This window comes from Lissotriton vulgaris, chromosome 9, assembly GCF_964263255.1.
Source record: "Lissotriton vulgaris chromosome 9, aLisVul1.2, whole genome shotgun sequence".
Lineage (NCBI taxonomy): Eukaryota > Metazoa > Chordata > Amphibia > Caudata > Salamandridae > Lissotriton > Lissotriton vulgaris.
This window is the reverse complement of record NC_141697.1, coordinates 1,164,256,571-1,164,273,936: the sequence shown is the minus strand read 5'-3', so window position 1 is coordinate 1,164,273,936 and position 17,366 is coordinate 1,164,256,571. Positions and strand designations below refer to the sequence as shown.

Below are 17,366 nucleotides of genomic sequence, written 5' to 3'. Positions count from 1 at the left end.
GTTCATCTCAAGATCCTCAGAGTGACAGCAAGTGTCACCAATGGCGGAAGCTCCTGCGAACACCCAAATACACACTGTTGACCTACAAGGTATGCCACATGACCATATATACCACTCTCAATATACCTAAGTGAGAAGGAGTTTTGTCATGTTCTGGGCATTGGTCTATCTGTTGCACCATGTGTATGAACAAGGAGGCATGAAAGTGCTCGTAGTAACTTTAGCAGTAACCAGTGCTGACCCACTGAAGGGTAGGACTACATCGAGTCAGAGTGAAAATATGTTAGATGGGTGCAGGAGCAGTTCAAGAGCGGAGGAGAGCAGGTAATGTATGGAGCAAGAGCAGAGACTATTAAGCACCTCAAATGCATTCTTCGGTGTTTGTCTGCATGTGTGCACATATATACTTCAGCTGACATTGACCTTCATTGCATGCAGATGACATTTTGCTTTATGTGACTTACCCGTTCCCTCAGAGTTATTTCATACACTGAAGGAATATGGAGGGTACTCAGGATACTGTGTTAATTGGGAAAGTCTATACTCTATCTCCCTCATGAGAATACTTCACATCCTCCCCTCTATCATCGCTTGACACAAAAAATCCTGGGATTCAAACACTTGGGGATCTTTCTGACATTGCAGCAGGAGGAACGTGCTAAGCATAACCAAAATAGAGTAACAGGCGCCTGGTGTGCAGAGATGCAGAGATGGCGGGGACTCCTCCTTACATTACTTGGGAGGGCCGCTATGTTTAAAATATCACTTCTCAAACTACTTCACGTCCTCCAACATGTACTATCATATTACTCTAGAGACCTTCTCCATGCTAGAAGGCAAATAAGAACCTTACTGGAGGAGGATAGACAGCCCAGAATAGCCCTATCGACCCTTCGGTGTAACCAATATAGTTAAGGAATTGTCGTGCCTGATATAAGCCAGTATTCTTGGGCGCCCCATCTTATTAACATTAAAGATTGGATATAATCCCCTCAAGACCACTTTACCTTCAGATTATAAAGATATCAAAGGGTGACGAAATCCTGTCTTCACTACCAATATGGGGGGCTCCACGGGACACATCAACTCCTTCCTGCCACTCGGTTGGCAATCACAGCATAGGATAAGGCAACAAAATCTATTGGACGGTACCATAAACCCACTAGAGTAACACCACTGCGGGAGGGGAGATGGTTGCCTGAATTAGGTAAACTAAAAGGATTCGGGCCTGGGACATGGAAGGGATCTCCAAGGTGGGCGATCTAATGGAACATGGAGACATCGCTCAGTTTTCCTCTCTCCAACTAGAGTATGGCATGCATAGAACCCAGTTTTTTTACATACGTGAAGGTGCGACATGCATAGAAGGCACAGGGCTTTCCAGGGGAGAGAATCCATGACTTCGCTCCATTGGAAGGGAGGCCACCTATATATCTCTCAAGAATAACAAACCGGACACCTTAAAAGGCCTATGAGAGAAATGGATGGTTGATGCGGGTATCATGGAAGACATTGAATGGGATGCATCCTTGATGCATCCGAGAAGTCCCAATTAAGGCACGAGTCCGACTAGTTCAATATAAAATTCATCATGTCTACTATAATCGGCGTCATTTACACGCCATAGGAAGGACTCCCGATCCAAACAGTTTGCGAAGCAACGATGCAGAGGGCTCCTTTTTCCACACTTTGGTTTTGCCCTCACATGCATTCATATTGGTGCCTTACAGTTGGAGAGCCTAGTGCTGTACTTTCATTGTATCTTACTTTAGACCCTCTTCTTTGAGGTGTTCCAATGATGTTGATTTGACCGGATATCAATTATCGTTCTGTGGCCCTACAATGGTGGTGCCAAAGAGGGATGTGGCAAAATATTTGGAGGGGGGGGGGTTGGGGTCAGGGAATGGCCCCACACTACAGGAGTGGAAGAGGGGTTAAATATATGGTGGCGGAAAAAGTGACATACTAATAAAGGTTGTTCCTGAAAGTTCTGGAAAATATGGGGTAGATGGATACCCAACTAGCAGGAAACTCCACTGGAAGACAACATAAGATCATGAAAAGGAGAGAGAGACAGCTGTTTGAACTATTGTTGATGGTAAGAGACTGTTGTGCGATGTGCTCTAGTACTCTCATTACGGTAGGGCTCTGTCGGATGTTGGGAAGGAGGGCGGGGGTGGAGGTGTAGGGAGTTGTATTGTGTGCTTTAAATGTGTCTACAATATGGGGTTGCTATGCAACTGTGGTCTATGTGCCTGCTTTGGAGCATTTATGGAATAACTAACAAAACATTAAAAATACATTGTGTTTGTTCTTGGTATAATAGGACCAGTGGCATAAAAATGGCCACCCAGGACTATTTTGGCCATTCCTGGTCTAGTTGTGGCATAATGGCAGCTGTCTTTGGATATTAACAGCATGACTGGTCTACTTTCAAACATCCCTGACAATGGTGGCTGCCGCTCGCATAATAATGGCCATCACTGATATATGGTGGGCACCCTGGCCAATGTGGTGTCCAATCTTGGCACAGAGGTGTCTTTGGTTTAGCGGTGTTCAACTGTGAAATATTACAGGCATCCTTGGTGATTAATCATACATAGCTTAGGATTACAATAAGTGGTCATTTCAAGACGAACCTTTCCAAACTGAGGCATTTTTACATGCGAGGCCTCAAAAATAAGCTATTTGGGACACTTTCCTGAAAATGAACACTGATATTTTTAAGGCATTATGTAGTCACTATTTTATGGTGACAAATTGCTGGTGGCCAGGGAGAGCGAGAGCATTCCTTGAGCAGAGGTAGCCACAATATTCTGTTGGTCATACAGTAATTACATTTCTTATGAGAAGACACCAGCAAGAGATCGAAAAACTATTAGCTCTATATATCTATGTCTATTTTTACAAACAGCAAACAAAGGGCCGAAAGAGATCCTGAGTAACGTGGAGACTGTATAAGATAAATTATCAATCAATCCTAATTACCATGTTGGTCTAGAAACCTAACTTCCTGACTAGAAAGGTTGATTGGATGACAGCGCCACTTTTGGTGAGCTGCCGAAGGGACCCACTGCTTGTATACTGTTTTGCTAAAGATGTTGTGTTAGAGAATATCCCAAAAGAAAATGCTTCACCATGTTTTTGAAGACTTAGAATTGTGAAACCCATGTTTTGTAAGGGACACTAAACAACCCTGCTGTGTTGCAGCTACGGTTTTATTTTGTGCTATGAGAGATTAAGATAATTTGTTTCTCCAAGATTTACACAGGTATTGTCATTAGCCCATTAGTGTGCCATTTCACTCCTGTTTGGAACAAGTTGCTATACTGTTTCCTCCAATGCAGGATATTGTTTCGTGTCATGAACCTTACACAACTTTACTCCAGACATGCTTCGTTCAATAAACTATTCAATAATATACACTAGCCCACATTTTTACAATTATGCCAGTTTGCATGGCCAACCAACAATACTTGCATACTAGAAGGAATACCATGGATTAAAATCTATCCATACAGAAGAAGCCAATTTAATCTGCAAAATGATAATCTTAAGTACACATAATTGCATTAAAATAAGAGTGTGTTAAACCAAACCACCATGAGAGCCCTCATGGCCAACTCGAACATAAAGATCCATAGTATGTGAACAGCCGAATGTACATAAAAATCACAACAGGACAACAGGAAACTAGCTATCTTGACATCAAGAGTACCTTACCACCATCTAGCTCCCATGTGCAAATCCTACTTAAGCCTCACTTTACAGAGTATGTGTGTATTGTCCATGACAAGCAACAAGTGCCAAATGGTCCATTGATGAACTTTATGCTACACCCCCTAGGTCATTCCCTACTAGCGCACATGACAGTCGCCTTCCTGTACTACAAACACAGCTTTAATCACCTGCACCCCATATATGAAAACAATCTCAAGATCTCCAGCAGGCTCAGTAAGACTTTAAGCAGCACCAGGCTAGGGACTAAAAATTCTGGAAAAAAGATCAATTCTTCTCTTGCTTTTCACCTAAAATCTTAACCTCTCCACACAGATCCATCACGCTTTCATGCCCCTGCTCTTCAAGAAGGAACAAGGCCATCCTTTACAAGCATCCCTTACCCTTCATCTACATGTACCATTCCAGGGTTATGGACCCCACATGATAATCCACATTACTTTGCCTGCACACCACACTCCTCCCCACCCTGTGTCCTCTTCCTCCAACTGCATTCCAGTACAGTGCTCCGATGCTTCATCACTTGGTTTAACTATATCATTTCAACATACAGACTACCTTGTCCACAGTGTTCACTCACTACTTCAAACATCAAAATATGAATGCTTACCACTAGCGGCAAACAAAACAGGTGGGGCGACTGGTAAATACATAACCCACTGACAGGCACTAATAAAAACCAGCAGTGCCCTTAGGCTCAAAGCCAAAGCTCAATCGTAGTCAGTTTTTTTTGTCTTTATTTTTTTTATATTAGTAGTCAGTTTTAAAGAGGGTTTATAATGAGCCATGGGGGAGAGCTCTGGAGTGGAGACTGAAGGCACTGCGAGTTTCTCTAGGTTCCTGTTAGTGAGTTAAACTTTTTAAAAATAAAAAGACTGGCTTACCTACTTCCTCAGGCTCTGTGCTTCTCTTCATCTTGGCAGCACAGGCTCCAGCCAGCAATTCCCCGCTACCAATCCAGATGCACCATGATTGGCTGGAGTGCTCTAAAGTGACACGACTTAAAGCACTGGGGGTCTGTGCTTGTTCTCCACCCAGCTGTCTAAGGCAGCTTGGGTTGGAGTGTTTAAAGTGCGCATGTCTGGATAGCCGTCGCAAGACGGCCAACCAAAGCGAAATATGCACTTTAAACGGAAGTGTGCACCATTCCTCCCTGCTGCTGCCCCGCACTCGGACTTGGGTGCCACAAGCACGAAAAACATTTGGTAATAAATCAGTTTTATTGCAATTTTATTTTTCATGTTTCCGGCTTTCTCCAGCGGCGGTGCAACGTTCCTCCGCTGTCATGGACACTGCTGCTGCTTACCTCAGACATTAAAACTTACATAAGCCACTGAACAATCACCAATACAACTTCCGACACTCAACACTGCCATGTGCATAGTGCTAATATGAGAACCTCCCCCCCCCCACCCTGATCACACAATAATGATATATCTGCAAGTGATGGACTTGGGCACACATTTCCTTTAGGCCTTGTGAACAGCATGAATGACAAACAATCTGCAATCATTCCATATGCACAATGTAGCTCATAGCATTGTGACAGACTTGTATAAGAAAATACACTACTCTACCCTGTTAGCTGCACAGCTAATTAAATACCACACAGGTACATAGATTACATCAAATACTTGATAAACCACTAATTATTACTGCTTGTTCTCGAGAGCTATCAGTCACTTGCTTCCATCCTTTGCGTCATAGTGCCATGTATAGAATCAATGTCTCCTAGGACTTAGTATTGATCTGTGATCAATAAACATCGCACTTCTCAATTCTAAGTAACATTTAGGGCAAAGAATACATTATTAAAATATATTTTCAATGTGATCCAATTAAACCTCAATATTCCCTCAGAAATAAAACCAATGCAATGTTTATAAAAGCTAGGGCAGACGCTGAAGTTAAACAGAAAAGTAATAGAAATACGTATCTTATGTTGCAAGACGAACTACCACAGGCACAACGCTGAAATACAAGTTTACCAAAACAACCCATGGATGGCTCCATGGCTTGAGCATGGTATTTTATTTTAATACCTCTAACATGTAAAGAAATGAAAGACTGGGTACAGATTTACAGTGGGCAGACAGCCAAACCTCAGCCACATAGGAAGGTGCGCACAGTGCTAATGTTCTGAAAGAGCAAGACCAGATGTTCAACAAGCACAACAGACAGTGAATCTTTACTTACTCATCAATGGCAATCTCAGACGGGATCTCAGACCACAAGCGAGCATACTTCACAGGAGTAACTTGCTCTTGGGGGTCACGGTCCACATGCATGTGAAGCATCAGACGGCAGAAGGAGGCTCTAAGATCGAAGGGTAGGTTTTCATCAGACATGCAGCGAAGGATTAGGTCCACATCCAGTTGTCCAGATATTTCGTTGATGGCTAGATACTGGCGGTCGAGGCACATCCTGGCAAAGAGATTCAGCTGATATCTGGAAACAAGACCATAGTGGGAGGTAACAAACATAGATTATAGGTTTACTGAAACACCAGAGGAAAATACATCCAGAACACACAAATAAACACGGCTGGAAGCACAGTAACCTCCATCCAATTACAAAGAAGCGGTTATACCTTCTGGCTTGCAGGGTACTCTTTAGTCCTATAAAAGGCTAAGCTAAGAGCATACCATGGGTTAAACTGGTCTGTGTTCTCCTACTCTTTAAATGTATGAGGTGCAAGAAAGAATGGAGTGACCCACATGGAACTATCGACACCACTTTCAAAAAAATTGATGCCCGAGTCCTAAGCACTAGATTGCCTGGGAAGACGACTGAATATAGGCTTAATTAAGGAGACATGAAGTTTAAGGAGAGTGGGGTGCATTTGCAATGAGAAACAGTCTTCAAAGTACAGTAACGTTAAGTATCTCTTTATTCCATTTGCTCAGACATATCATAAAAGTACATTGAATACATACATCATAAAACAAATATTATATTCTCAGATAAAAGGTTTCCAATACATCTGAAACTAGAGTGTAAAACTCCAGATAAAGACCATGACAGACTAAAACAGATAGTTGCAGTAGGTCAAGAATGCTGGAACACTAGACGTGCTTGTCTAAAATGTAAAAGCTTCAGAAGCGGCAAATGTATTTGCCTTAAAGACTGTTGCATCTGGGGCAAAGAAAAACAATGTGCAAAGTATCCAAATTAGAGACCAAGTCACACTTACCCCTACAGGGAACTCAAAGGTCTTATGCCACCCAGCAAAACAAAAACTGAGGAAACAAATACCACCGAAAAGGAGTTAAGTCTTCTGTGATAGGAGTGCATGTCTAAAGTCAAGTTAAATTCTAGAATACTTATGGAATTGATTGTATGGGAAAGAATCACAGAGTGCTGTGCCATAGAAAGGACTTCCCTTTCTGCACTCACCTTGGCAAGGAAGGCATGCTTGACCCATAATATGTTCTTGGTAACGGCTGGATCCCAAAAAAGTTTAGGTCAACCAAGGTCTCTGTGTGCCCATGATATAGTGCAGCCAAGGGATACAAAACTCATGTTCCAACCCCAAACAATCCCTTAAGATCAGTTTGCTAAAATCAAGTTAATCTTTCAACCATACCAAAAGCCATAAGAGCAACAGACGGACACAAAGAATCTGAAATATAACCCAAGCCTAATTCCTCGAAAGGCAATTTCAGAAGGAGAACAGTGGGGGGCCTTTAGTAAGTGCCTTAAGAATTCAATATTCTGCAATCTAGATGGGAATACAGGGCATATCTGAAGCCCTGTACTCCAATTCAGATTGCAAAATTGACTGAGCACATCTATGGAGAGGGTCAAAACGAGTGCACATCTAGAACGTAAGAAACAAATTGTGGTCCTGCTGAGGTAAGGGCCCATGAGGAAATATATAAACTCACTTAATTTCATTACAGCAGGTGAATTTTAACAAGGGCTCAACGAATAAACAGCCTGAAAGGGCTGATAAGTAACCCATAATGCCAGTCTCAAGACCTTACAGGGTTAAAAGTAGCAAACAAAATTATATCAGACTATCTTGCCTGCAAAAAGCAAACTTCAATAATTTGGACAAAGAACCTGAATTAATGGACTTGGTAGAAGAGGGACAAGCTAGAGCGGCACCCATGACTTCCAAAGGATGATTGAAACCTTTGTTGATTCAATGCCATTTCTATGTATAGTGGTATAGATGTACGAATTACGATGTATCTGGTAGAGACGTTTCTAGCCGCAGATTCCTTAACGTAGAATATTCCCCAGGCGTGAGACTGGACCAGAAAACTTTCGCGGCGGTGCCACGAGACTCCGTCCGACATCCTCCGCGGGCATGACATTAGTGAGGTCACATAAGCCCCACCCCGGCGCGCTGACATCAGTTTGCTTCACAGAACTTTTCCGCGCCACAACGCGGAGCCATCACAACAAAACTGAGAAGAGCATGGGAACAGTGTGCGAAAAGCCAGAAGAAAATAGAGAAAGATAAACAGGTGAGAAACACCGCCAGGTGGCACCAAGGCACCAGAAGACAAACCAGAGTAAAAAGAGAGCAGAGCCCCACTCTGAGGAAGAGCCAGTGCAACCAAGGAGAAAGCACCAAGAGCAGGAAGCACAAGAAGGCCAGAGCAGCGAAGTCACAGCAAGAAAAGCGTAAAGCACCATTCCCTGGAACCACCCTGCAAGCCAGGCAAGAGCCAACCTGGAGGCACAAGCAGGGAGAAAGCGCTGTGACAAAGGAAGGAAGGAAGAAGAGAGAGTCCGCGACTACGACCCCTAGGGGAAGGGCCACAAGCCTGGAACAAGGAGTAACGGTAATCCATCCCCAGACTATACTGCCAAGGATGGTCACACCTCCCAAAGGGAGGGGGAGGTCAAGGAGAGGTAACATAACCCCCAAAGAACAAAACCAGAAGGGGATCAGAACTCCAACAGAGAGAAAGGGCCAAAGTAGGCCCTCACGCTGGAGAAAAACCAGCCGGAGGGATGCCCGACTGGAAGAAAACACCCATAGAAGACAAGACACCCAAAGGGGAAACCACTGCAAAAAACCCAAGCAGAGGGTCCTCGCCGAACGGGGAGGAATGGTGGGTCGTGAAGGAATCTGTGGCTAGAATCATCTCTACCAGATACATCGTTACCGAAGGTAAGTAACTCGTACATCTGATAGAGACTACGAGCCGCAGATTCCTTGGCGTAGAGTAGATACCCTAGCCATACCCAAAGGGGATGAGGGTCTGCGAGAGAACCTTCCCCAAATTAGCCTAGCACAAGCCCAACAGGGGACCAGACACAGGGACAGGGAATAAATAGCCCCGTCCACCACAACAGAGGACATGTCATAGCAACAAGAGGCAACCTAACCCTCACCAACAGGAGAAGCATGGGTAACGAAGGAGGCCAGACCGCCCGCCGCAAGCCCAGATAACGTACCAGGGACCTCCATCGAAAGCTTCAAGGTACAGACAACAAAGAGGAAGAAGAAATACCGACTCCAAGGAGAAGGGGTGGAAGTACAGCAAAGCCCTCCACCGGGAAACAACCCTGAGAAGAGGACAGCCAAGCCCCTCACGGCTCAAAGTCACCACAGAACAGCGCCTCAGCAATAAGGCAGGCAGAAGAACAAGAACGAGACCCCACAATGGCCACGTATGACAAAAAGAGAAGTGCCAGGGCCCAAACAAAGGTCCCCGGCCACAGAACAGAAGAGCAGGCAGGGCAGCCAGCTGCTGACAACGCCATCAAAACTAAACGCCGGACCACATCAGTTTCAGAACAAGGGCAAGGCTAGTAACCCGTCCCGAATGGCCCCAAAAGGGAACCGCCTGGACGGAGCCAATCCACTAAACAGTGGATCCCCAACCTTAGGCAGCAGACAAGACATGGACGGCCACATCGCTAAAGTTCAGACGGAAGATGAAAGCACTCATAGCACCTGTAAACTGCCACTGTACCATCTGTTTCGCAAGGAGAAGAAGATCGTACCTGCGACATACAGTGACGCCATGGAGAGCAGAGGCCCGAAGGATGACCACACCTCCCTAGCACAGGAGAGCGCTATGTAACAGCTACCACTGCCCCACATAGACAAGTTACATCCCAAGAACATGGGAAGCCTCTTAGGAAAAAGTAGCTGCATCTGAGGACAACAAAAAAGACTTGCGCGGAAAGCGCAAACGGCTTGCCAATGAGCCAGAAAGAACACACTGAAGGCCTAATCTCAGGCCAACACAGCTGACCAATCAGCCAAACCCACAATCAAAAAAGTGCCGGACCAGCAGCCAACAGCACCAAAGTCCAACAAGGGACCTGCGGGCACAACAACCACACAGAACACTCACCACCGGGGTTACTCACAACAAGGCCCCAGAACACAATGGAAGAACACCTCCCAAACCAGAACGACTCCCCAGTCACTGAGGGGGAGGAGGGGGAGGAGGAGGAGGAGGAGGAGGAGGAGGAGGAGGGCAGAGCACCGCCAGAAACCTCTGAATGGCAGAGTCCACAGGGGCATGACAAAAGGGTGCCATCAAAGGGAAGGTCCATCAACCTTTGCCAAACATTCCCGGGAACACACTATCCCGGAGCCATGCATGGCGCTGAAGGGCCACCGAAGAGGCCATGGTGCGACCAAGCACCTCCGACACAGAGCGGAGCGAAGAATGAATGCTGCTAGCTCCTGGCCATCCAACACATGGTGCAGCAGATCAACCCTGGCACCCTCACTAGAAGCGGCAAACAGTAGGGACTCAGCCAAATCCCACAAGCAATTAGTGGCCTTTGCCTGGACACAAAGTGTTAGGGGCCCGCAAGGCCGCTCTGGTGGAGGCAACAATATTCTGCCCCCTGAAATCCAACCAGCGCGCCTCCCGCGATGGGAAAAGCCGTCTGCAAAAGAGTGCCCCTGGTCAAGGGTGAAGAGAAAGACAGATAGGATCATGAGACGCAGGACGGTGGCAGTGCAGAAGGTGCTGCGGTACCGGGTCCCCCGTGGCGGGTCGACCCCAAGCCCCCAGGAGGGAAGTGTGGAGCAAAGCCTCGAAAGGCAAAAGCAGCTCCCGACCACCAGAGCCCTGATGGAGGAACTCCATAAGATGATCCGTGGGGAAGTGGGCCACTGGATCTCCCATGCGCAGGATCCCCACAGCCGTGGAGACAGCGCAAGCGAAGGCCGCACCTGCCTCCGTAGGGCCCCTTTGTGGGGAAAGCAGCTCCTCTGTGGGCGACAGCTGCAGACTAATGCGGCTGTCCCCCAGGCCAACCGGAGGAAGGAAAGGCCAAGTCCGGAAAGGGGGAAGAGGGACCGAAGAATGACGAACCCGAGGCGCCTACGGTGAAGACTGCGGCCGTAGCGACGGCAAAGAACCGTCCTTAGACGACGCCCAGGAAAAAGCCACAACTCGGCGACCTCTCCGGAGAGGATGACACCATCAACCGCCAAACCTCTGTCGACGAAGGGGCGTCCTGAAGAGTAATCGATGACTGGGCACGGTCCCGGTGCCGTACAGTCGACAACCGGAGTCGGATCAACGTCGACCGGCGCTGAAGTAGACGCCGGAACGACCTCTGCCACACCGCTAGGCACAAGAGACCGAGGGCGGGCGGCCTAGGAGAGCGCAGAAAAGGCGCCGACCAGACCGAGAGACGAGGCAGCCGCCTGCATGGAGGGACATGGGGGCCCTGGGGACACACCCCAACCCATAGCCAGCCCCTGCGGCGCCACCCGGGCCAGCAGCCGCCAGCACCGGAGCAGCATTGCCTCTGCCTCGGACAAGGCTGCTGCCTGTCCAGAGGACCGAGAGAGACTCTGGGACATGCCCCTAGCCCTGGCAACCTCCCGCAACACCAAAGGGACCCCCGTGGAGGTCTGCGGCGAAGCAGAGGTGCAGTGGTCCGAAGGAAGGAACCCCAAAGGGCCGCACCCAGATGACACCACATCCACCAAAACTGGAGCCGAACCAGCTGGCGCCGGAACCGCTGGCGATGCTGCGGAGGGCGCTGCACACAGCAAGGGATCGCAGACATTCCAGAAGGAGGAGAGGGAGGAGCCAACGAGACCCGCAAGGCCACCACATAGGCCTCCATCTGGACTCTAGTCGCCCCCGAGCCGGGAAATGGCGGATAGGGTGACGACACGCGGGCCGCACCACCGGCGTAGAGCCCACGCCTCCAACAGGCCGGAACCCGGTCCACAGGGACAAACTGACACGTACCAACAGGTTCTGCGGTGTGGGGGGAGGGGGGTCATGGTGGACGATGTCGGAGGCGGAAGCAGCAGTTCTTGAAGCCGTCCGCAGGGGATGGCAGCCGCGCCGACGCCTACCTGGACATGCGAGCAGAAAGGAGCTTCATCCGGCGCTCATGCCGGGACTTAGTCTTAAACTGCTGACACGCCTCACAGTCCGTGAAGTCGTGGCATTCCCCCAAACACCACATGCAGATGGAATGAGGATCCGTCGCAGACATCTGGCGTGCGCAAGACGAGCACGCTTTAAAACCCGAAGGCATTCACACACTGTACCCAGAAAAGATGCTCAAGAGCGGAAAGGAAAAGGCCTGAACCGGCCAGTAACACTATTCGGGTCCCCGTTGCACGTGGAAAAGAAGAAAACTGATGTTAGCGCACCGGGGTGGGGCTTGTGACCTCGCTGACATCACGCCCGTGGAAGACGTCGGGCGGAGTAGAGTGGCACCGCCCCCCCCCCCCCCCCCCCCCCCCCCTCGCGCAGGGTTACTAGGCAAGAAAGTTTTGTGGGTCTAGTCTCACACCAGGGGAATATTCTACGTTAAGGAAACTGCAGCTAGTAGTCTCTATCAGATTGTGAACATTCGGATGGAAGACTGCCCTGCTGCTGGGACAGTATAGCATCTTAAAGTGAAGGGCAGATGCTCAGAGTTGACAGTTCGAAATATTTGTCTCTACAAGACCAATTCAGGACCACTAGACACTTGTACCCTTTACCACCTAACTTTAAGACTAGCAGGATCAAAGGCAAAGGTGGAAATGCGTACAAGAGACCAAGATCCTATTGAAAGTGGAACATCTTACAGAACGTCCAAGAGAAAAACTCTAGAGCACAGAAGCCTGAGCGCAGAGTGTTTTCAGAGGTAGTAAATAGATCTACTATGGTTATGCTCAACTGGGGGAAATTACTCTTTGCCACCTCCAGGTGCTGATGCTGCTCCTGGTCTGAGACAAAAGCGGTGTGATTTGTCTGCTCAGATTATGAAGAATGCTGCCAGAAGACAGTGTCTGAAGTACCAGCCAAGATCATAGTCTCCATCTCTAGACAGGGCACGGTACTTCATCATGCCTTGCTTCATCAAGAACCTCATGGCGGTCATGTCTGACCACACCTGGATGAAACTTTCATTTCAGGTAGGCTGTTGAGGATTGCCGGATGGCGTGCAGATCCACAAAATTTATATAATGATAATGTTCCAAAGGCCTTGGAGCTCCATCTGCAAAGTCTGATCCATTAACCCTAACTTCCCAGCATAAAGACAATATATCGGTCCAAATCCAGTCTCCACCCTTCCGGTTCACCAGGAAAACACCCAGTGCCTGCTACGGTCAATCCAGCCTGGTTTCAAGTACACTGCTATTGAAAATGTTATAACTACATAACAAATGGTATCCAATGCCACCTAGAAGTATCATCTAATAGACATTAGGATTAACCATGCGTTTCTTCCATAAACTGCAAACAGTGAAACAAAGTGAATTACAGTACTCTCAGCAGTCATTGTACCAGTACACGACAGAGCACAGGTACAGTTTTGCCTTGTTCTTTGGCCTAATGAAGTAGGTCAAGCTAAAGCATGCATTAGGAGAACTTAGACAAAAGGGCGCAGTTTAAGATTGATCTTTCTGCTGAGTGTGTTTTAACATTAAGATGTTCTCCAAGGTACTGTGCTAGAAGGACTCAACATTGTACCGAGATCCACTCCCAATTTGCATTTGTAAACTCTATAATGGAGGCCAGGAACAGCAGTGCTTTCAGGGACCTATATAGAATTGAAGAGCAAGGTCACAAAGAAAAAAACATACTTCTGTTTGGTACCAATAGTGGAGTATACACTATATTGCGCACCGCTTTCCTCACCTTTTTTAAATACTCCTAGCGCCAGAGTGGTTTCAACAGGACTAGCCTCTCCGATGAAACCGAGTATATACGCCACAAATCGGTTCACTGGTATCAGGTCATGGTACTATTTCCACTACTCACAGAGGCATGTGGAGAGGAACCAATATTGACAACAAAAATAAAGCATATGATATGTTTGCATACTGAGAGATCTAGTTCATCACAGCTCCAACTCATATGGAAGTAGGGGAGCACTGAGTAACCTGCAGGAAAATATAGTATTCACTAGAAATTCCAAAGGTAATGACCTTTTTCTTCTACTACATGCTTCTACAAACCGACTCTGCATCTTATGAATAAGTGTCAAAGAAATGCCCTCTGGTATGTGATAACATTTAGAGACCCTGCCAGATAGTGTGCGAAGCAAGTACAGAGGAGCGGAGCCTCCAGGCACAGGATCCAGCAACCCACTCCACCCAGGTTGTTGCAATACCACACGAGTGGTGTTACATTGGGAACCAGCATCCGTCCGCTGTGGACAGCAGGAAAGCCTTCAAAGCCCAACAAATTGACCACAATTCTAAAAGACTGGTTTCCAACAGAAGCACTGCTCAACATCAAAGTCCTCTGAACCCCAGTTCTCCAGGTGAACTCAAAAGCCTATAAACGTACCCCCTACTTCCACTCCCCCCCCCCCCCCAAAAAAACCAAACACGTTAGAATTCAAAATAACTATCTCTGAAACTTTTTCCCATACAGATCACCACACACATTCAAATACCACAGAGAAAAACTAAACGTAGTGGTAGGAAACAAATCAACCAAACCTTTCAGAAAGTATCACCAGTTGCAACTTAAACAGTGAAGCCTGACCTGGGAGAAACATGAAGGAAGAAAGGAAGGATGAATAACCTTTAACAGTTGTCACTACTAGGCCTTGCTGGGAAAGAGACAGTGTGAAGCAAAAAGATCGGAAAGGCACGACTGACACAAGCGTGTCCAGTCATAAGAGCGTAACTCTTTTCAGTGACTCAAAAACAAATTTTGAGGTGGGTTTCTTACAGCTCAGATGTCTGCAAGCTCAGGTGGCACGCAGTAGGCCTCTAGATGACACTGATCAATCTTCAATCATAAAAGTGGACCATACATATATAAAACAATTTAGTATAAACTCCTTTTTTTAAAATCTTCTATATAAAAATTGGGGTGAGTTCATGTCAAAGTTCTCAGTTTTAAAAACAAATGTTTGATATAATACGAGATTCCAACCAGTTAATTTTCCAGTAACAATTCATACCTTTTCCTAATTCACAGCGAAGTTCTAATGAAGTTAAGCACAGCACTACAAATTACATTAGTGAACAAAGATCGTAAATAATTAAAACCTTTTTGATAGGAACAGGGTCGAATTTCCTTTGAAAGAAGCTTAAGAAAGCATGCCCTAGTATCTTTATAAAGTGTGCAAAACAGCATAAAGTGCATAGTACTTTGTGGGACCAGGTTATTACAAGGACAGTGAGTCAGTCTCACACCAACTCGCCTGTTTAGGGAAAGACACAACAAAGTGCAAGGTGCAGAGACGAAACCTAGTCAAGAGGAAACAAGCTTGTGTTTGTATAGTGAAAGACAAATAGAATTGCTGATGGAATAATAATCCATCGATAAAAACAACATTTAGCTGCTCTGAGGAGCTTATTTCTTTATAGTATGCGTTTTTTATAATGGATTTCATATTAGGTTGAATACCATCGGGATTATCGTAGTAGTGACCCAAGCCAATCCAGTGAAAAGTATTTTTGCCGTAAAAAGCCAGGGGATGGACAGGGCCTTTTCCAAATTCAGTCTCTGATGATCGCTCTTGAAAATAGTAGATCTGAGGTCCATACCTTTCCCCATAAGATCAATGGGGCAATGTTTATTCCATCTGACATAGTGTAATCCCACTTCAGAGTGACAACATTTTGTAGGAGAATTAGTTGGGATCAGCAATCTTTTCAAGAATTTATTTTCTAAAAACTGTATCTGGCCGCTTTTTTGGTGACCCCCATACGCCTACCCCATAGGTTGCAACAGAGATGCATTTTGATTTATACAAGATCAACATTTCTGCCACTGGCTTGTGACCCAATTTGGATGAAAAACGAAACATCCCCTCTATAATTCCACTAGTGTTGTGCCCTGGCTTTAATCAGATGGTCAACTCTAAATGGGAGCTCAGAGGGAAAATTGGACTGGGTCGCCCTCCACTCAAACATAGACCAACAACAAAAGACCCTGTCCACCGGACGTCAACTTGTGTCAGTTACTGAAATAATATAACAGTCTGTGTGTACTGATAACTATTATGATCCCCTACAGTTTATGAGAGGACAATTCACTGCACCACGCCCAAAAGTTTCCAAATTCAAGCTAAAAAAGGCCCATCTTCCTCGACAGATACACAGAACAACAAGTGCAAGCTGTCTGACGCATCTAGATCTGTATCATGGATCCACACCGTCAGTGTTGGACCAAATTCTACTTAGAAAAAATGTGCGAGAAACTAATGACACCTCACAGAAACACCACCAACGGGGTAACTGGTATGTAATTTCCAGACAAGCCCCTGTCTCATCATCGGTAGTCACTCGATTCTCAAAGAAAGAGGAAGGAAAGTGTCCAAAACATACAACCAAAAACGTGTAACAAACCGTGGAAAGCAGAAAGCGTCTGCTAGTGACAAACACACAACATAAATAAGTGCATAAAACACAGCATCCAATTCCCCTAAACTACTTTATTTGTAGAAAAATGAATGTCTGCTGTAAAGATAAAAAGGCTGGTAGCTATTCATGCATACCGGTATACGAATCAAGTTGTTTAAGGGAATTGGATGCTGTGTTTTATGCACTTATTTATGTTGTGTGTTTGTCACTAGCAGACGCTTTCTGCTTTCCACTGTTTGTTACACGTTTTTGGTTGTTTGTTTTGGACACTTTCCTTCCTCTTTCTTTGAGAATCGAGTGACTACCGAATGAGACAGGGGCTTGTCTGGAAATTACATACCAGTTACCCCCATTGGTGGTGTTTCCGTGAGGTGTCATTCGTTTCTCGCACATTTTTTCTAAGTAGAATTTGGTCCAACACTGACGGTGTGGATCCCTGATACTGATCTAGTTGCGTCAGACAGCTTGTACTTGTTGTTCTGTCTATCTGTCGAGGAAGATGGGCCTTTTTTAGCTTGAATTTGGAAACTTTTGGGCGTGGTGCAGTGAATTGTCCTCTCAAACTGTAGGGGATCATAATAGTTATCAGTACACACAGATTGTTCTATTATTTCAGTAACTGACACAAGTTGACGTCCGGTGGACAGGGTCTTTTGTTGTTGGTCTACAATCAGATTGTCCCAGTTTAATTTGTTACTAAAAACATTACCCAGGTATGTAAAACTGGGTACCTTGTCAATAGTCTTTGTTTACCACAAATGTTCACGATTTAGCCTGCTTTGGGCCACATACCATGACAAACTATTTACTAACATTAACTTTCATGTCCAAACCAGTCATAAAATCAGTGAAA

General features: G+C 46.1%; 1 protein-coding gene across 1 annotated transcript in view; it reads right to left on the bottom strand.

Moving 5' to 3' along the window:
* The window catches only part of ITPR1 (inositol 1,4,5-trisphosphate receptor type 1), a 1,666,678-nt gene that overhangs the window by 875,221 nt on the left and 774,091 nt on the right, over positions 1-17,366 (bottom strand). Inside the window, exon 19 of the mRNA XM_086939209.1 lies at positions 5,935-6,186. Within this exon, the coding sequence (XP_086795335.1) occupies positions 5,935-6,186 (252 nt within the window). The remainder of the gene's footprint in view (positions 1-5,934; positions 6,187-17,366) is intronic.